The sequence below is a fragment of the Polyodon spathula genome, chromosome 6 (assembly GCF_017654505.1).
Source record: "Polyodon spathula isolate WHYD16114869_AA chromosome 6, ASM1765450v1, whole genome shotgun sequence".
In the NCBI taxonomy this organism is placed as follows: Eukaryota; Metazoa; Chordata; class Actinopteri; order Acipenseriformes; family Polyodontidae; genus Polyodon; species Polyodon spathula.
The window spans coordinates 51,949,116-51,970,702 of NC_054539.1; the positions used below are offsets into that span (position 1 = coordinate 51,949,116).

Here is a 21,587-nt window from a genome sequence, read left to right on the forward strand (position 1 = left end):
TTCTTCCCATTTTTTATTATATTTTTATAATTTTATAATTTATTTCTTTCCTCTCTTTCTCCCATTCTCCACTGCGAACACACCAACCCTGAGTGAGTGATCCGTGCCTCTCTATATACAGTTGTGCTGGGATTCAATTACTGATTAATTATTCACTTGAATATCGGCACGTGAACTAATTTGTGTACTCCTCGTGCTCACATACTAATACACATTTTGTCTGCACGTGAAGTGATTGTGCAATCCCTGTGCCTAAATACATATTACAACACTCATACATAGCTACGTTACATCGCCCAATTTATATCCTGTGCACCACTATATCCACATATAACAGACAACATGAAACACACCACATACAACATAAAACACAAAATACGCACAGGGCTGGGGGAACCCCGCCACAGTTTGGTAGTAAAAAAGGCCGCAAAAAGTAAAACAGATTAAATACTCAAATGAAGAAACAATTGCAAACTAAAACATAGAAAATAAATCCTTAACTGGTCAGTAGCTGGTCTTTAATCTTTAGTATTTCAAATGGTATTTCACTGTATAACTCATTTTGATTGTTAAATGGAAAAAGACTGCATAAAGAATATATCTTTAGGCACTTCTGTCTGTTAACACTTTAAAAGGCCTGGCATTTTTTTTGTTTTTGTACTGTCAGAACACAGTCTTCAGATAAATTATGAACACATCCCTCTTTCATGTTCAACTGCTGAGTAGAAAAATAGTTCTCTGACATTCCTTGGAGTTCCCTGAACAGTTTGGGGCTGATGTCTAAGAACAGTAGTAATGACCATCAGAAATTCCATCTGACCCTTATGTAACAATCCAACCATAAAACACAGACTGGAGGTTGTAAAAAAAGTACACCCAAATATTTAAATCATTGAAATGTTAAATGGTTCATTTTGTTTCAGTTTACTCCCAATGAGTGCAATGCTAACCAAATAATTATAGCTAAATTAAATAAGTCGATAATTCCTACATGTCATACACTTTAATTCACTATAAAGGTCTCACATGTAAAGTTTTTAAAGAAACACGTTATAGTAGGCATTTATTGTTTTATGGAAACATTAGGTTAAAGAAAGTCTCAATTTGCTTGTCTTACTTTCAGGTAGTCTTTTAAGGTCCGTACACACCAGACACAATGTGATAAGCAAAAATGTGCGACGATGCGAGAAAATCAAAATAACCTATACTTTTGATAAGCATCTTTCACACCACTGGTGACACGGCAAACGACACGGGTGGCGACACCAGGGTGACACTAAATAAATAATATTGAATCCTATTTTTTGCGATTTCTTCTTGCAACAACTAGGGAATTACAAAACCTTTTCAATATACTGTGTCTGCCAGGGTGAGGCAGTATCCAAAATTACAGAAGAAAAAATAATACTTGCCATTGAATAATACCCACATTATAATGATACAGCTATGAAATTCCATTCAAAGGAACTGGATAAGCCTAGCATGCATGATTTATTGCCATATAGTCTAAAATACCGTCACAGAGGACACTTCACTTTGGCATTAAACTGAAGTCAATTCCAATTGGCAGACTAAGGTACCTATTAAAGTAACTTTTACAAGAGCATGGATCAATTTCCATCTGTATTAAATAGTAATAAAGACAAAGGGTAATGTAGACCTTTTAAAGCTATGTTCTACTCCATGTCATAAAGGTTTATATGCATCAATCAACAGTCTCTTGAGATATGAAGTACATTTAAAAAAAAAACAAAAAAAAAGACCCAAAAACATATTTAACCAGCAAAGCTTGTTGGTTTGTGTTTTTATTATAGTTTCTCCATAAAGAAATACATTTATGAGCAAGATGTAAAATAAAATTTTAAAGATTAAATTTATTGTAAATGTTATTTATAACTGTATAAAAAATACATGGCACTAAAACCAATCATAAAACAGCATATAGTTGGATTAATATAATAGAAAATAGTTGAAAACGTTTTAGAAGTCTACCTAAAAGTCTATAAATCATTTTAACAGTATTTTGGCCAATATTCAGTATTATATTTGCTTTGGGTCAACAGTGAGTTGGAAAGTATTGAAAACATATTGAATGTATGTTATATCGAAGTGATTTAATAATGGGAAATATATAGCGAGAAATGACTGTGTATTTCTCATATTAACCCTAAAAGATGAGGTTCCTATTTCAAATCTTCGGAACAGTCCAGCAACACTCTCACTGGCTTGCTGAAACCAGGACTTCAAAAGGTGGGTCCATGTGCACTTACAGCACAATGAACACCACAGTGCCAGTAAATCCAATGTTGCAGTACGAGAAAGTCCATCAAAGCAGAAGGCATTGGATAAAATGGGAGCTTGGAGGCTGAAGCCACGGATCTACCAGGAGAGATCATGAAGGAGTAGATAACTAACCTGCTTAATACAGATACAGATGCTAAACTGATAACATTAATGATGGGTGTAAAAGTTGTGCCTTTTCATTTTGCATGTAAGCAGAAATACTACAATGGAAATGCATAAATTACTTCCCAGTGATGCACAAGAACTGCATTAGCTAGAGAGGGAGGAAATGAAACAGATTTAATTCTATAGTGATGGTTTTTTATTTATTTTTTAAAATATGCTAATCCTGGATTTACAGTGTAAAGCCAGGATCAGCACAACACATGGCACAGTTTTCTTGCTTCCTTGCTTTCACTTCCTTGCTTTCACACTATAAAAAGTGCAATGTTACGTAGTGCACTGTAAAAAAAGATTAGGAAGAAGAGCCGAATTTTAATGAGTCTAATTTTGAGCTACAGGCTTGTCTAATTCCGGTCTCACTTACCTTTGCAATTATAAAGAATGCATAATACTTTCAGAACAGCATACTGAACAAGACATTCCATTTTCCATGGATCAACTAAATGTCAGCCAACATTTGTTCTGGAGTCAGTTTGGTGGCAAAGTTGAATTAGTTATGCTACTACAGCACTGTGCCAACTCCTCCCACAGACAGCAAAAGCATTAATGATGTCAGCAAGCACTGTTATCAATAGTGTACTAAACATACCAACAGGAATCGGACTGCTATCGATAACCATTGTCTTTCTAAGTTGCTGCCAGTTGCTCTTACTTTTCTTCTGTTATCTACTGTACATACTTCTTATTCCATCAACTAACTACCATCGATGAATGGTGCAGACGTCTGAATCATGTGTTCTTCAGGGAGTTGACAAAGTTCTTTCAAATCTAACAGACATTTTACGCAGAAGCTTTGAGATCTAGCCCAGGGCTCTTTTGTCACCCTGCCCATCCAACAAGTTGTTTGTGAACATGCCCTTACCTTGTCTAACAGCTAACGTGGTAGTGTAGACCAGGAACAGAAGGATGTAGTTAAGAAAACTTTGAAAGACAGGAGTGTTGGCTTTGAAATCATCTGCCAAGTACTTGCTCGTCAGGCTGATGCCACAAATCAGCAGTGACAGAACCTGGCCCAGAGCCAGAGACAGCAACAGCTCCCTGTGAAAGAGACAAGCAATAGAACTGCCATTACAGCATGACCAATGACCATCAAAAAAATCACCAGAATTGCTAAAGGGCTCCTGTCTCTGCATTTCACACAGCAAGGAATACTGTGAGAGGTTTGAGGGTACAGCTCTGGGATCACATTCCTTACCTCTTTCCTCCTTACTGTTGCAGTAGATAAGAATTCCCAAAGACATTTTCTAAATTATGAATCAATCTACCACTTAAGTAGACCGTAAAAGTGTTGCCAGCTACTGGCTATTTCTTACCTGAAGTAACAATTATTATTAAAAAAGAAAAAAAAAAGAAAAAAAAGAAACAAAAGAATTGAAGAACCCTATTATTTTTGTTCTGACTTTGATTCAGGTGAAACTCACTTTATGTAATGCCATTGAAGTCATAGTGCTGTCTATGCCATTGACAGAGGAAAGCATCACTGCCTGATATCCTAAGTATATTTTTTATTTTAAACAGCTTCAGCAGTATAGAAATGAGATGTACAGTTTTTTGCTTTCATATAAGCATGCAAATACACCAGTTCCTAAGGTCACTCATTAGTAACTCTTTAGATGATTAACAGAGACAAACCAATGGTGTGACTAACTACTGTAACACAAAACTTTCCATCGAAACTATGCAAGTGGGTAGTGTAATGAATGTTGAACATGCTTTCAAAGACCCAAACAGAAATACAGTGGCTTGCTGTAGGATTAATATAACTGGCCCAAATCCCTCTGCCTCTACTAATTGTCTGCCACAAATCAAACCAGACTGCTGTTTAAAGGTGTGATGTTGCTTGCAAGATGATTATAGGGAAAAAGCAGTGAGCCATCAAAGTTATTACAGCAGGGGCCTAGTAGGTAGAAATTAAGTGTGAATTGGAAAAGCTGAAAAAACTGCTGAAGAATGGCTTGTCACTGTGCCCAAATGAAGACTAGAGGGAAGAAAATGCCTTCACCGGCAACACAGACTGCATACAGATCACTGAACAACAAGGGCTCAGTTAGCTCCCAAGGGACGCTTAAACAATCTTCTATATTACACATTACATTGAAAAATAAGGCATTTAATGTTTGTTAAGTGTTTTAATCAATAAATAGAATAACACATGGGTCAGAATTCACACAGTATGTGTCGAGTTGGTTTTGAACCGTAATGCAGAGACTTATATTTCTGTGGTAGTATATCCTGACCCATATAATTATTTTATATATTCTATGTTTCTTAAACTTGGTTGCCTTTACCTTCTTGCTTAGGCTGCTTATGCTTGGTTGAGACAGTTTATTTAGTTTTTGTGTGTAAACTGTGAAGGGCTGTGCTGGAATACGTTGCATTCATTATGTCTGCGCAGGTAATGGTCAACGCTGTTAGAAATGCTTCGAAGAGAACTTGGTTCAAAATATCCCCATCTTATTTTATTTATTTATTTATTTATTTTTCTGACAAGATGAAATTTGAAAGATGTTTATCCAGGTGTTTTCCAGGTATCTGGTGAAATTCTCTTGTTTCTCCCACTGAACACAAATACAACTTTGTGAGGTTTATGTGTGTACGTGTTTTCCTTCTTGCATCTTCATTTTCTTGCTCTTTTAAAAAACGTATGTTTAAATTCTTCTGTTATTGGTGTGAACCTCGTTTTCTTCAAATTGTCCATATCTGTGTTTTGAATTAGCCTACTATGGTCCCCTTTATTATTATTATTATATTATTATTATTATTATTATTATTATTATTATTATTATTATTATTATTAATAATGTATGTATTAGCAGACGCCCTTATCCAGGGCAACTTACATTTCTTACAAGTTATCACAGTACAAAGTATCACATTATAAAATATCACAATACAGAATATCATAATACAGATAAGAGCAGATATGAAAGTACAATAACATCATTTCAAGTAGGAGCAAAATAAAGTATACAGTAACTTATAAGAGCGAATTTGACTAAGTGCAGTTAAACTTTATAGTAACTATTTGCTTATATGAGTAAAGTCCAGTAAGAACACGAAGTAAGTACGATAAATGGATGAGAATGATTTCAAAAAGAGCAATTACAGAAAACCCGAGTACAGATACTTGTAAGAGAGATTGAGATGACGTGAGTGCATCCAGGAGGAGGTGGCTGAGAGGCAGGTAGGATGCAGGAGGAAATGGCAGAGTCAGAGGTGGGAAAGGAGAGGAAGATCTAGGCATCATCAGCATAGAAGTAATACGTGGAGCCATGGGAGGAAATGAGTGGACCCAGGGAATGGGTGTAGAGAGAAAACGGGAGGGGTCCCAGGACTGAGCCTTGGGGGACACCTGTCGAAAGAGAGCAAGAGGCGGAGGACAAGCCACGCCAGGACACACGGTATGTGTGATCAGAGAGGCAGGAGAAGAACCAGGCAAGAGAGCCCCAGGTCAACAAGGGAGGACAGGAGAATAGCATGGTCAACTGGGTCAAAGGCAGAAGAGAGGTCAATGAGAATATATAGAATCGGAACCGCACAGCCCGAAGTGGTTTATAGCGCTTACAACACAGTTACCCGTTATTTGGGGGAAGAAAAATATTTAAAATAATTAAAACACATTTTAAATTAAGACAAAACCAGAAACTTTTATTGTATATACATCCGCAGCGTAATATAGTCCCAAATGTAATGCAATTTAATTTATTGTTCACTTGTTAAAAATAAACTGCACATTTCCATTTATTGTGAATTTCTGCTTCGAAAGTGGCATCTCATTAGAAACTAGAGGACTGAGCACAAGCATGATGGGCAGTGTTTCAAATGACACAGGAAAGCAAGAGAGCAGCTGCGATGGAGGCTGAAGCTGGAACTTGAGGTGATTTTGTGTCCTAGTTATATGCGAGGCACACATATTCAAGCCCTTTTTTATCCTTTTGGATCTCGAAAGATTTTTTTGTTTGTTGTCGGACACCCTTGCGTGCAAGTCGTGCCAGAATAAGTTGAAGATTGAACCAGACTTCACGCACAAATCCGACCGCGGCGTCATGGGACAGTGCCTCAGTTTCCTGCAGACGCGTCAAATTCAGGCCGGTAATTCGGGGGGTGGTATCTGGCCTTGCATTTACCTGCTTTTCTAAAAGTTTTCATGACTGACAGGAATACATTAGTGCTGGTTTTAAACTGGCTGTCAGCAGAGATGTTAAAACTTCTACTGTTAAATTATCTATTTAGTCCAGCTTAGTGTTATTAAAATGGAGACTGAATACTGGTCCCCTGCTGAACTTCTTGCACTGGCATAAAATTCCTTTAATGTTGTTAAGATTTTTTGGACTTACTTCCTTCAAATGAATGTCCATATTTTTTTTTTCTTTAAGTACATTAACAGCCCATGCTGTACTTTTTTTTTTTTTTTTTTTGGTGTTTTTTGCAGTCTGTGATAATTGGTAAATGTGTCGATTATAAAATATATTCACTGCATGTACTTTAAATAAAACGTCATCTTAAAATAAGGGCAGTGACACAATGATGTACATTGGGATTTCCAGGATAGAATGAATAAAGGTAGCACTGCTAGTGAATGGCGGGAGTGTGCTGTTGGAGTTTTTGTGTCGCAGAGCAAGATGGGGGCGGAGAAATTGTTTATTTTTCCAAGCAAAGTTTTATATATACAACACAGCTTGGAAAAATAAATTGGTTAAACAGGAAGTTAAACTGGCGACCAGTATTCAGTCTCCAGTTTGATATCGCTGAGAGTGGGACTAAATAGATATTTCAACAGTGCAAGTGTTAACATCTCTGCTGACAGCAAGTTTAAAACCAACACTAATGTACTCTTATCAATCATGAAAACTTTTAGAAAAGCAGGTAGAAAAGGCCAGACAGCCTCCCTCCCTCAGTCATCTAGTTTCAGAAGTGTTTTAATTATTTTAATTCCCCCAAATGACAGGTAGCCATGTTGTAAGTGGTATAAACGACTTTGGGCCGTGCGGTTCCGATGATATATACCACTTCTGGCGTGGTATATCTCATGGGAACCGCACAGCCCGTCGTGGTTTATACCTTATATTTCACCCCTGTGTTTAAGTTGAATACATTCAAATTTAAAGTGAAAATGGTGCATAACTGTGATGTAGCAGTAACCTTTTGCATACTTGCAGTGCAAAAAATAGTAATAATAATAATAATAATAATAATAATAATAATAATAATAATACACTGCTAATTATACATTCATGTTGAGAGCTAAAAGGTGAAAATGTACATTTTCATAGAAACAATTTATATCAACACTTTCCTATATTCTAAAGCAGGGGTGTCAAACTTCAGGAGGGCCGCAGTGTCTTCTGGCTTTCGTTCCACCCGAGCTCTCACTTAATCTGTCTAATTATTTGAGTAATTGGACACATTTAACACTTTGCTTTAGGACTTAAAATGTTTCATGGGTAGTGTACCTTGAATCAAGTGCATTTTTGAAATCATCAACTGCAAAAGACCTTGAAAATATTAAATATGCCCAATTTAACAAATAATAGATCAATATTAATTGAGAGCTTAAATTGGAATTAAAACCAGAAGACCATGCGGACACCCCTGTATTTAAAGCATTTCATGCCACAATATATAATATAAAAAACAGGCTCTTTAATATTGAGCTCACTATTATGACTTCAGTGTCATTATAATTAATCTATAATTCTGTATGCAATATGGGAATATATACAGCTTATGAATTGTTTATAATGTGGTATTTTAAAGTCAATCCATGTATATTCTACTGTGTATCATATTTTAAAAAGCAATATAAATGATTAATATATCAGCAAACAGGGTTGGGCAAAATACTCAGGAAATGTATTTTCAATACAAAATACAGATGTATCAAAATACTTTGGAATCACTATATTTTCAATACAAAATACAACTGTATTTGGAAAATACAAATTGAAATCACATTTAATAATTTTTTGTATATATAGTTAAAAAAAAAAAAAAAAAAATCTATATTTTAGATAATAAGGCCTGAACCTGAACATTTTGGAAAGCTTTTGGATGGTTGTTATAAGTGTAGCCCTTCAAAGTTGCTCTTTACGAAATGTGTGGGTTTTTTTTGCATTTTGATAAAGGACTCGTCAGAGACAATTACTGTTCCAAGCACCTTTATTTTTTTGCTGTCAAGATGCAGTTTCAAAATAAATAACAAATTTCAACACCTGAAAGTTTTAGAACTTTTTTTTTTGGGGGGGGGGGTAATTCTAAAGCAAGCAAAAACATATTCAAACAGTATTTATTTAATGTCTAACATTAGTGGAGTTTTCAGTACAGACTGATGTGTGACACTGTACAGTTCTCTATCAGTTCTCCTTCAGCAAAACAAGTTTCTGAAAGAGGTCATCCAACAGTCAATTTCTTTGGGGGCTGAAAATCAAGCCAGCAAAAGAGAAGAGACGCTCAACAGGAGCACAGGAAGGAAGAATGGTATTAAAGCATATAAACAGCTTCTTTATGAAAGGGTATTGCTGTAAAGATGCCACATCCTTCCTTGGGTCTTCAAGAAAATGAAGGATCTCCAGCTCAGCTTTGTTGCTTGTTGTTGAGGGAGTACTTATCTGGGAAACATCTTCACTACCAATAAAAACAAAGAAGTCATCTTCTTCCTCTTCAAGGGCTCTCCCACTAGAAGATTCTGATACAAGACCCAAATCTTCAGCAGCCTGAAGCATTAGTTGATGGAATCTTCTGGTGTCTCCAGAAAGACAGGGTGGCAGCCAGCGCATCGTTGTTGATTTAAAGTTACTCCCAAGACGAACTGGCGAGTGCGTGTGTATTTTTAAAAAAAAATTGTATCGAATACGCGATCACTAGATCTTATACAGCTGCAGATTAATATTTAAACTATTACTGACAATGCATTTTGGAGTATTTTGAAATTACAAAATACTCAGGAAATGTATTTTCGAAACAAAATACTTCTAAGTTGGCATTTGCATTACAAATTACAAATGTAATGAAAATACGTAGTTTAATTACATGTATTTTCGATACTGCCCAAATATGTCAGCAAAGAATGACAATTTTGTATATATTTAAAAATATAAAATAATATTTATCCATACAGCAAATTAATATAACTTCTATTAGAAAACATATACCTGGTAATGTGTTATATTTTAACAGTGATACAGTGCGCCAGAGGAAACACTTCTATTAACATTACCAGTAACAGTTGTGACAGTAGTGCTGAGCATTAACTGAGGTTTGTCTTCAAATTAGTCCTCAGTGACGGAGGATATATTGTAGTAAATGCAGCCGGCCAGCCTTCTGTATGTCACCTTTAGTTTTTTAAATATATCAAGCTGAAATATCCCTTTTTTTTGTTGATGAAAAAAGATAGAAAGAACATACAGTATATGGTGCGTGCAGCCTCATAAACCTGCCCTTATAACCACCTGTATGAGTCACTGGACTCGTACAGGTACCTTTTACGCATTTAAGGCAAGAGATACTAGGGGCATTAAAATATTGTAATAAAAATAAATTGATTTAATTTCTTATTCTTCATTGTGTACAGTAGGGTGAATGTGTGTGTATATTTCTTTAATGAAACAACACTGCTGAACAGAGCACAAAAACCCACTTATATACACTTCAAAATTATACATTCTGGTCCATGCTTGCTGGAAGCCTAAGGCAAGAGTACACCACAAGTTTTTCTGGATAGCAAATGCAATTTTGAACAAAGAGCTAGTTTTCTACAATGATAATATTGAATCTGATTTCCCCGCCAAAACACTTCAGGGGGAGATTTTTGTTTTATTTGTATTTATTTTGCAGAACAAAAAAGGTCAACACTACTTTTTCAATTACGTCGTGTGACAGAGACAGAATGATTCTTGGTGTTAAATCGCCCTCCCGACCTGTGAGGGCACTGTGTAACAGGGTCAGAGTGCCTTGGACTGGATGGCCAGACAATTCATTCCCAGGGTTACATGGAAGTTGGCCATCTAGAAAGGGGGTGGAGCTACTGTACACCAAGCCACTGACCCAGAAAGGAAGCGATGTGGCAGCCGCGGATTGGAGGAGCGGTTGCAAATGTTAACCATGGGGGTGTTGACGGTATATAAGGGGACGTAGCAAGGTGATCTGCTCCTTTATTATGGTTACAGATGAACTAGAAAGGAGCGTGATAATATTGTGAGTGTTTGTTTGTTTTGTCATTGCTAATACTGTGCTTGATTTGGGATTATTAGATGGCTAAACACGATCCAGGAGCTGTCGCTTAAGGCCAGCACAAACCTGGTCAACACTGCACCATTGTTCACTTATTAAATTGTATTTCACCACTTGCACTGAAACCACTCACTCAGAACTTGTGATCGTGTGTGTATTTGTGGGTGATAAAGTAACTGTGTTATTATTTGGGGCTGAACCTGTACTTTGTTGTGTATTGCCTGGGATTATTATTTGTGGTCACCAGACCAGGATTATAAATAAACACTGTTGCACTTTGGATTATCGCTGTCTGTCTTTCATTGATCACTGGAACACTCCTGCACCGGCACAATGCAACCCACTTTGCCACAACCCACTTTAAAAAAGTCTGTAGAGCGTATCAACACCCACCCTGGTTTAGATATACAGTATGAATAAACTGTATGCAGTCCAGCTTTCAATGGAATGACTATTGTTATACCACAAGCCGCTAAATTAATTTTTTGGTTTGATGAGGTATTTCAGATTTAGAATTCCATTCAAATACTCTCTGTAGTCCACTGCCTTTCAATGCCCCTAGAATCTCAAGTACCGCAGCTGTGCATGTTAGTCCCCCTACAGTACAACACCAGGGAATTGCCCCAGATTGCATCAGCCATGTGTTTTTAGGGAAAATGCTCTAAAGAAGACAATTGCTTGCTGCATTGTAATAAGACAAGCAATTCTTAGTGCCTTCATATGTGCCACTATATTCAACGGGTGGAATTAGCATTTAAACTACCTCACAATAACAATATTCCAGTGTCCTGCTACAGAATTCCAGGATGAACAATTATGGTAGGTAGTCTGAACATTATGCAAGCCTCCCATTTACTAGGTGAATGGAAGCACAGACAAATCAGTTTATTATAACAGCTGAAGGAAACTGGCCCTTATAGGCTGGTAGGACTGTATTTCTAGATCTGTTTTACAAGTTGTTTGAACAGGGCAATTAACAAACACAGGGATTCATCACAGTGGTCACATCTGTATAGGTGGTATTTAATGCAACTACGTCTAACTGTAGTTCAAATGCTATAAACAGCGAGTCATATAACTTGCTCAAAGAAACAGTTTTAATTAATTTTAAAGGAATAGCATGCTGTTAAAGCCTAAAAACTAGAAAAACAGCTGCTTTTGTTAGGAGCTTTCATATCCTAAACACTCAGATAGCCATTTACGGCTGGTTTCAATAGCGGTTTTAATCGATCAAAAGCGAGTTTTTTTATTTTCTAACAAAACCTATTCTAACGTTATTTTAAGATGACTGTGAACAAGACAATAATCAATCAAGCAACAGTATATCCAAACATTAATAAATCAATTATGTATGTAACAAGACTAATCAATGATTAATATCTCAATGTAGTTATTATTCAAACATATTAATAGCTTCAAATTATTCACAAATGTATTAATCATAGCTTTCAAATGGATTTCAAAATTAATGTTATCAAGTACAAGTTAGTATGTGTCTGCTTCAAAAGCCCATAGTACAAATGCATTCAATATAACTCATACGTGAAGAAAAAAAAAAAAACATTCTATGGACACATTTAACAAATTAATATCCAAAAAAGCATGTAATAAAAGAAAAAAAAATGTAGTCATTGCCAATTATTTTTGTTATTTTCTCCCAATTTGAAACGCCCATTTATTATTTAGACTCAGCTCACCACTACCACCCCTGCACTGGCTCGGCAGCGGCGAAGATGAACACACACTGTTTTTCGAAGCGTGTGCCGTCAGCTGCCCGCTTCTTTACACACTGCGGATTCACCATGCAGCCACCCAGGAGCTACAGCGTGGGAGGACAACACAGCTCCTTGGCAGCTAACAGGCAAGCCTGCAGGCACCTTGCCAGACTACAGGGGTCGCTGGTGCGCGGTGAGCCGAGGACACCCTGGCTGACCTGGCCGACCTAGACCCCCCCACCCGGCGATGCTCAGCCAATTGAGCACCACGTCCTGGGAACTCCGGTCCACAGTCGTCACTCACACAGACAGCCTTTAATGGATGCACCACTCAGGAGCCCCAGCATGTCATTTTTTTAAATACTGAATTTTTACCATCCGTTGATTACCTTTGCCAGCAGAGCAATCGCATGACCCTAACAACACTAACCTACTGCCAGAGCGCTCGCTCTGCGTCCCGCCTCCAGATAACCTGTTGGCTGGAATTTGCGGTTTGATTGACAGTCCGCCAATACTACCTTCCTACAATTCATTTTTCGAATCCCAAGATTAGAGCGCGCCTATATAAAAAAAAATGGATTCAAGGCTGGGCCCAGGTGCAGTTACGTCCCTTTGCACCCAGACAATATACTCATGTGGAACAGAGGCTGGGCAATGCAATAGCCTTCAGGTTAAATGGGACCCAAAGCAAAACATCTTTCTACTAGCCACAGCAATGCTGCTGAACTTCAAATCACATCAATCATAAAATATGTAGAACTAAAGACATTTGGTCTGTGTCCATTAAGACTTGTTGTAGGTTTCAAGTCCATCCTGGGGCCTATGCTGGGAGATGTCTTCTGGGCTTTGTTTAAGCTCTTGTGCTACAGAAACACGTATCTGAATTAGCAGAGCCTGCAATGTGCCTGCTAAAGCAACACAATGGGGTTTTCTCATCCCACTAATGAAGAGTTGTTTGAAATGTCAGAATATGTAAGCTTCAGCGCTGAAATCTCGAGGAAATGATGATTAAGATTCCACAAACCTAAAGCGGCAAGAAGAACGTGATTATTATTATTTATCTACAAGCGGTGTTGTGTTAAAGGAGACCTGCGAAACGGAGAGGAGTCTGAGCTACCTCCCAGCCAGGAAGGGCACTAAGTAAGGATGGTGGTACGCCTTCACAGGGATGGGCCTTGGATAGAACTTGAAGTCATCCATTTTGGGAACAGGCCGTCGCTGTAAGACTGCTGAGCAACTGGGCTCTTTGCACTTCCTGTTTCCAAGTTTCCTTATACCGGATTAGCTTGCTTGATTATATTACCGCCTGTTTGAGTTAGTGATTACATTTTGTTTTACAATGGCTTTGTTTTATATTCGTTACCTGCAAGACTTACCAGGGATCACAGTTAATGACGTCCACAGAATTTTAAAACTGTGCAGCAAAGCACCATTAAACTACCTCTGCGACACTGGTGAGTTATTTTTGTTTACATTCACATTCTCTTTGCCTGGTGAAAAAATCCTACAGGAAATGTGTATAGGAATTCCTCAGAAATTTAAACAAATCTTATAGGAACCCTTATAAAAAAATACTATAAGAATTCATTTAAAAATACTATAGAATCATAAAGGAACTCGATTAACATTCTTATAGGTTTTTTGTGTATCCTATTAAATCCTATAGAATCCTTTAAAATCTAATTGTAAATCTGTATATCGTGTGTGATGCAAATAAATGCTGGATGGTTTCATGTTTAAAAGTGGTACCTATAATGTCCTTCTGAGTGAATTGAATTCATTCACATACGTTTTTGTGGTTTGTTTGTTTTATGTAGAGGCACATTTGCTGTCTCTTTAGTTATATTTTAGCAGTACAAAAGGGTATAAAATGTACACTTTCTTAATTGCAAAAGAAAAATGAAGGAAGAAAGCACAAGAGAGTCTACAGAAAGTGCAATGCGACAAAGTTCCACCGGATAATTTTTATGCTAGGTTTATTTGTTAGTTATTATAGTTTTATCTTGAGGTTAATGTTTTTGATGTTGTAAACATTTTAAAAGGCACACAATTGGATGATACAGTGCAGACTATTATGGATTATTTATAATAACTTTGCCGAATAGAAAGCAAATGTGTGTGTTTCCGAACCAAATACTGACTTTTGATTCTGTGCATCCAAAGGCATGTAATTAAAAGTTTTAAAGAATTACTGTTTGGTATTATGACCAAACCAGCAGTTTGTTAGCCCTAAACTGTTGTGACATAAATTATATATTAAAGAAAATGGAGAAAAAGTTATTTGTTAATCAGATCAGTCTGCCTTTTATAGCAACTGTGGTACTATTAAGTAGAGCGACAAATTGTAAAGGGGTACTTGAGCTGACACATCCAGACAGAAGAACAGCTGCTCTAATGTAACAAAACATTCTCAGTCTGCAGCATGTGGGCTAGGATTTTTTTTTTTTTTCAATTTTTTATTTTTTTATTGATTTTTTACTTGAAAAATGTAAAAGAGAAAGAGTTGAGTCTCAGACTAATATGAGAAAGCACAGTCAGCAGTAAATGTAATTGGGGGGGGGGCAAGTTGTAAGATGTCAAAATATGAAAGAAAAGGCTGCCATGCAGTATAGAATTTGTCACTTTCTCCATTGAGCATGTATCTGATCTTTTCAAGTTTGAGAAGGAGAGGTTCTATTCCATTATGATCTTCAGCAACTCATTTGATTCTTATAACCTTGAGCAAAACAATTCAACCAATAGAACAAAAACATCCATCTGCCTAGTAGTGGTGGCTGACTACTGTGGGATTTTTTAAGTAATAGACAGACTGGTATTTGTCTCTTTCAATAAAATTCAAAGATGATGGCAATTCAGAATATGTAGGTAATAGTACTGAAATCAGCGGAAAGTATATGTATCACATTAGCAGAGTGGCACTGCTTAAAGTCCTCATAGCTGTCAAAATAATTCCATACATTTTTAATGGCATGCACATCCATTCACTTTAGAGATCTCAATAGTTTTGAAAGAATCATATGTTTTAGCAGGTTCATTGTATTTTCATTTAAAACATGGTATCTGTAACTAACGTTTTTCAAAGTAATAAGGTCAAAAGGTAAAACGGTAAAACTCTGGTCAAGTTACAAGTAACTTGTAACCAGCAAAAAAAATGTGATCAGTTTTTATTGAAGTTCAGTAACAATTTAATCAAATTTCTATTACAGTGTAATGACAAATATTATACATTCTAAAATACTGTGCATTTTATTGAAAATAAAGTTATAAGTGGACTACTTGGGATTAAACTGTTTCGAAGCTTCTAATCATGGTAGTAGGTATTTTCAGATGTGGGCAATTTGCCCATCTAACACATTTACAATTTAATGAGCAATTTGTCTGTGGTTTGCCCATAGGGGGAAATATAGGCCATAGTTTGAAAGGGTCAGCCTTTCTTGGAACTTTAGAACCTGCACATGGTGTATTGCACACTGGTTCTTTTAAATCATTGTATGGTATTCATTGGTAATTATGGTTAACTTATAAATTGATTTACTACTATAACCACTCAAGGCAATCAGACTTGTCTTTCTCTATTGGCTGATGGGTGTTTATTGACTACTTTACTAACTAAGTGTGCATCTGGTGAGAGATAAACCTCAATAGCCCCCCCCCCCCCTTTACATTCCCACCAGACACCTATTTTCATGTCGGCCAAATGCTTCCTAGAAGAACCCAGATGCTTTCTCTGTATTTCTGTGCTGAGAATTTCTCTGCTTCTGAATGCAAGGTCACATATGCCAATCGGCACAATGATACACATAAAAATCTAATAACTTGAAATGCATAGTCTATGCAACGAGAAACAGATGGTTTATTGTGGGAACGGTGATTGACTCGTCTGTAGTTTGGCAGATGGAAAGAAGGTTTATAACTAAATGAAAATAATGTACTATCCGACTTTGTAAAGATTAAACAAATATAAATGCAACCAGGTGTCTTTTAAAACCAACAACTTCACACCAGGACATATAGGCCAACAACTTGGCAAAAATGGCATGGGCACATCAGTCTTGCTCGTTTACATTCGTAAATGTTCAATATACAAAACTACTTTAGTCAAAATCTAAATCCAACCAACTGAGACAGATAGCCAGGAGGAAATGTAAAATTTGGTATTAAATATCTTCACATTAGTTTTATATAAAAGCCAAACAGCAATTTTTGAAATAACACTCAAGCTGATTTACAGCTCTTATTTAAATTTCTAGCATCAAAGTATATTGTACCAGGTGCCAATTGGCATAGACTCTTGTTACACACATGAACCAATTAAATTATTTTGGCTATACAGTCTCAATGGCTGCATGGGCTCTGAACCAGCAGATGATCTCTGAAGGCCAAGAGTACAGAACCAGGTTCTGAGGCACAAAAATAAGGTATATTATGTGGTCTTTCAACAGTTACAAAGTGCACACTCTCATTAAAACACACAGCAACACAAATCCATTACAGTGAGAGTGTCGCAATAAATCTCTTCAGATAAAAAGTGGCATGTATTCACCCCTCAAGGTAATCAAATGATTCAATAGGGAGTGCATTTTTGCTCAAATACTGGAAATTACTGCACAGTGGCTGACAAATGAAATGATGAAGTAAATGAAGGAGATTGTCCTGTTTGAGAGCAGTAATTAAGTGAGTGAAAGTCAGTGGGTAGCAATTTCAGTATAGTGCTATGTGGCCAGCGGCGTTTTATGTGGCCATACAGTATACTGGTTTTATTGTACTTTATAACTGCTCTTAACTGTAATGTGATATTCTGTAATGCGATTCTCTGCACTGTGATGTTTTGTAAGGTAATACTTTGTATTGTGATGTCTTGTAATAACTGTAAGTCGCCCTGGATAAGGGCATCTGCTACTAAATAAATAAATAAATAAATAAATAAATAAATAAATAAACACTATTACTACTACTACTACTACTACTACTACTACTACTACTACTACTACTAATAATAATAATAATAATAATAATAATAGTAAAGTGCACACACACGCGCAGATACACGCATGCATTAAGGCACAACAAGCGGAGTGTTGACATCATGACCTTACACCTAGTGTTACGCAGCACAACTACTGACATTTCTTGTGTCTGCCTGTGCATACACCGTCATGACATCAACATGTCCGAATGAAGGTAAAAAACATCTTCCTACAATATGCAGAGACTAGAAAGGGAAGTTTGCTGACATTTGAAAAACAAACACCTGCAATAACCCTCAACGACAACCTCTACTGTCCAAGTTATTGTGTACAATCATGTCTTGCTAAATGTAGGGCTATATAGTACATCTCTACTCCATTTTGCATAATTGTGAAGCTGCACACACTCAGGGGTAGATGTATTAAAGTGTTGCACCTGTCGAAATAGTCGCAAACTATTTGCAAACGAGTCAGAAGTCAAGGGTGAAATGTACTAAACATGTTGAATGCTGTGCGGCAGAAATTTCTCCTTGCAGTTCAACCTTAGATGAATATGTAATTATGGGTGGTCCTCCATAAATTCCCCAAAATGGGGTGGCGATAGTGCAAATGAGGTTTCTCAAATATTATAATGAGATGTACTAAAGCTGCCGGCAATTGCGACACTTACAATTGCATCTATTTGTTAAGAACCTTTGAAAGCACGTTTTAAACAGTTGTAATTAGTAAACCTTTAAAAGGCAGAATGAAAAACACTATCCCATAACCATGGCCGCTGTGAGTGCAGCAAGGAGTAGACATCGTCTACAGTAAGATCGAGTGATTTGTAGGCTGAGAAGAGACCCGCATTACCCTCTTCGGTTTAAATGACGACCAAATTAAGCACAAGTACAGGCTCGGCATAATTATTGAGCTGCTGTCTGATTTAAAAAATGACGAGGAGTCTGTCACCCAGAGAAGCCATGCTATCCCTGCAGTGGTCAAACCATTGTCCATCCTGCATTATCTTGCCTCTGGGTCCTTTCAGTGGACTATGGCAGCTGTTGCTGGCATTTCCCAGTTTGCTTTTTCTCCTGCGTTGCCAGTTGTGCTCAATTTTTGATGCAAGCATCCAAATACCTATTCTTCCCTCAAAGTAGCATGTACTCACAAGCCTTGAAAACTAATTTCTATCACATTTCTGGTTTCCCCAACATGTTGGGAGCAATGGACTGCACACATGTGCCGCTAACCCCGCAAGCTCATTCTGAGCATCTGTATAGGAAGAGGAAACACACCCTTCAATTAATATGCAGGCGGTTTGTAATTGTGCACAATTTAGCACTGCTCCACTTACTAACTTAAATAAAAACTGACAGTATACATCTGACAGAAAAAGAAGCAGACATTCTGTTAGCTGCAGCACTAAGGTCTGTTTTGGTTACAGAAGTAAGGGATAAACAAACGTGTTGAACTGGCAAAAATAATTCAGTTTTCAAGTGCCGTTATGCCCCTCAAAACATTTCTTCCTAACTGATACTTGATAAGAGATTCAATTGATTGTTAATTGGGTAATTGTATTTGCTCTTTGGTTACACTTCAAAAAGTTAAAATGTTGCTCTCTCACTGTGGGAATGATGTGGTGACACTTGGCTCTTGTTGAGGACAGGCAGGAGAAGTGCAAGACAGAGAAGATCCTGCATATTCAAGCCCAGGGTCACTTTGTTTTGGAAGGACTATCCTCTCAGCTTGCCTCGCCAGCGGAGTCAGCTGTGATGTGGATGGCGGCCCTTCTTATGGTCCTGCTGCATGCCTGTGCCGCGTTGCGAGTTTCGCTGTTGTTTGCTGCCGCAGGTCCTGTCACTTTTTCATCACCTGGTTGACTGTCTTCCTGGTAACACTGACAGCATTGACTTTCTCCACTATATAGGACCATATGGCCCTTTTTGGAAGCATAACTGATTTTGGCTGAGGTTTTTCCAAATAACTCAATTTCATGCTCAGAAAACTTTTCTTTTCCGTGCGCCAAGAGGACTTTTCTGCCCTTCCTACAACATACAGCCCCTAAATGCATAAAACAATGGCACCATGGTGTACATAATAAGAACATAAAAAAATGTATGAAAAAAGAGGTTTCCAGTTCCTGTTTGATCTCACATGCCAGCAATGCTTAAGAAATAGATACATCAGTAAACTGCAGAAAGAACGGAACTGAATCCAGTTCGCTGTGACGTGATACTGTTGAGAAATTTCATTTTCCCAATACTTTTGATATAAGGGGATAGAAATTGACTACAGAATGGTGCAGAGTGAATAGCACTGAATGACAATTGTTATCCGCTTCACAGTGCACTGTCCACAGACCGCAAATTTATCGACAGCAAAGGTCTTTAGGTCGGATGAAAGGTAACTTAATCATGTATTTTTTAAAAATTTTAAAACGTGTAAAACAGAGATCTACTGTATTTAATATAAAAAAAAAACACCACCCATTAACATAAATAAACATATCTGATCAATCACAGCCATACCACAACACAACAGCAAACCCTTACAGTACTTACAGTTTTTTTTAAAAGAACATTCCAGCCAAAACAATGTCCTTGCTCGCAAATAGTGCCAAAATATTATTAAAAACAAAAATAAAACTATATAATTTAAATTGGCCTGTTGTAATCAGAGTTGATGGTCTTCCGTTTGCTATCATAATTTCCTTTGCTTGTTTTGAAAAGCCTTAATGACGAGGCCTTTCGTAACTCGTGGTAACAGTGATATCAAACAGAAGACCATCATCATGAATATGCAGCTGCTATACCCATAAGGGGACATCTAGCCTTAACTCTCAATCATCTCAAATGAAATCCTGCAATGAAATTCTGATATTGCATGTGGAGCATGTGGGATAGTGGGATTATTACAAAATATAACCTGGTGCATAAAAAATTGCAATTCTCTGGCTAGTCTGCATTATCTGGACATCCAAAAAAAAAAAAAAAAAAAAAAAAAAAAAACACCCAACAACAGTACTTAACTGTCCCTTAACTTTACCTTTGTTTCCATGGTAGCCAACCCCCACCCCAAAGCCAACTGGAGATAATAGAGAAGGTAATAGTCACACAACTTCAGAATTTACAGCTTGATTTTGAGTATTGCCGCCTGTGTTTTAAAAGTAACATGAAATAAACCACTTGTCTTCTTTATTTCCTGTACATTATTATTATTATTATTACATCTTTCAATAGAGTTCAATAGAGCACACTTGCATTACTCAGAAGTGTCCCATTCACACAGATGGATATTGCAATCTTTGAAAGATGTGTTAAGTATGGGACAAATCAATACTTTCTCTTTCAGCACAGCTAGCAGAGAAATGGGTGAGAGATGATAATACAAGCATGGAATAGTACATTCAAGGTATAGAGGCCATCACCAACAAACATAGGCCTAAAGAGTCTGGTTTCCCCTAAATCTATACTTGTTAAAGCAGCATATCATTCAAATGTTCCATTAAGTGAACATATCTGAAGGCCTTGTGTGTACTAGCATAAGGAAACATAACCACAACAAAAGAAACTCCATTACCACTACACTTGGTTCTTGTGCTATATTAGCACAGCTTCAGCCCAACTGCAGATTTTCACTACACTACTGAACCAGCTAACACCATAGATATCCCAAGATACCCATTGACTGAAAACAAAATTGAAACAAATGATTTCACTTCAGAACAATGTACTAGCATTAAGCAGGGAGATTCTAAAGAATACAATTTAGCATACAAAATAGAATTCCTGATGACCCCAATTACTGGACTCTCAACACCAAAGGGCTACAGTGAAGCTTGCTTTAACTGTAGCAGGCTGGAAACAATTCTTGCTATCTGAAAAGCCAGTGTTTTACCCAACACATCATTTGCCTGCCCCATCGTCAGGGAAGCTGACCCTAGTATCAGCATGACCGAATCTTGAATCATGCCAAACTCACTTGCCAGGATTAGTTTTTCATTGCTACAGTATCAGTCATGTTGAGACACACAACACTATGGTGCTTTATTGCGTTGAACGACTGTGCCAGGCTAAAAGGTTTGGTTTTGTAATCTCTCTGTCGTTTTATAAAAAAATAAAAAAACAAAAAAATTGAAAACAATGCATGCATTTGGTACATTGTTACTTCCTATTTAATCGGTCTTGAATGCCTGAGGACTTCTACAGTTTAATATCAGGTCTTAATT

The 21,587-nt window shown here is 37.1% G+C and overlaps 1 protein-coding gene across 1 annotated transcript in view; it reads right to left on the bottom strand.

Moving 5' to 3' along the window:
• Positions 1 to 21,587, bottom strand: part of slc35f1 (solute carrier family 35 member F1) — an 88,154-nt gene that overhangs the window by 45,089 nt on the left and 21,478 nt on the right. The window contains exon 2 of the mRNA XM_041253106.1: positions 3,329 to 3,504. Within this exon, the coding sequence (XP_041109040.1) occupies positions 3,329 to 3,504 (176 nt within the window). The remainder of the gene's footprint in view (positions 1 to 3,328; positions 3,505 to 21,587) is intronic.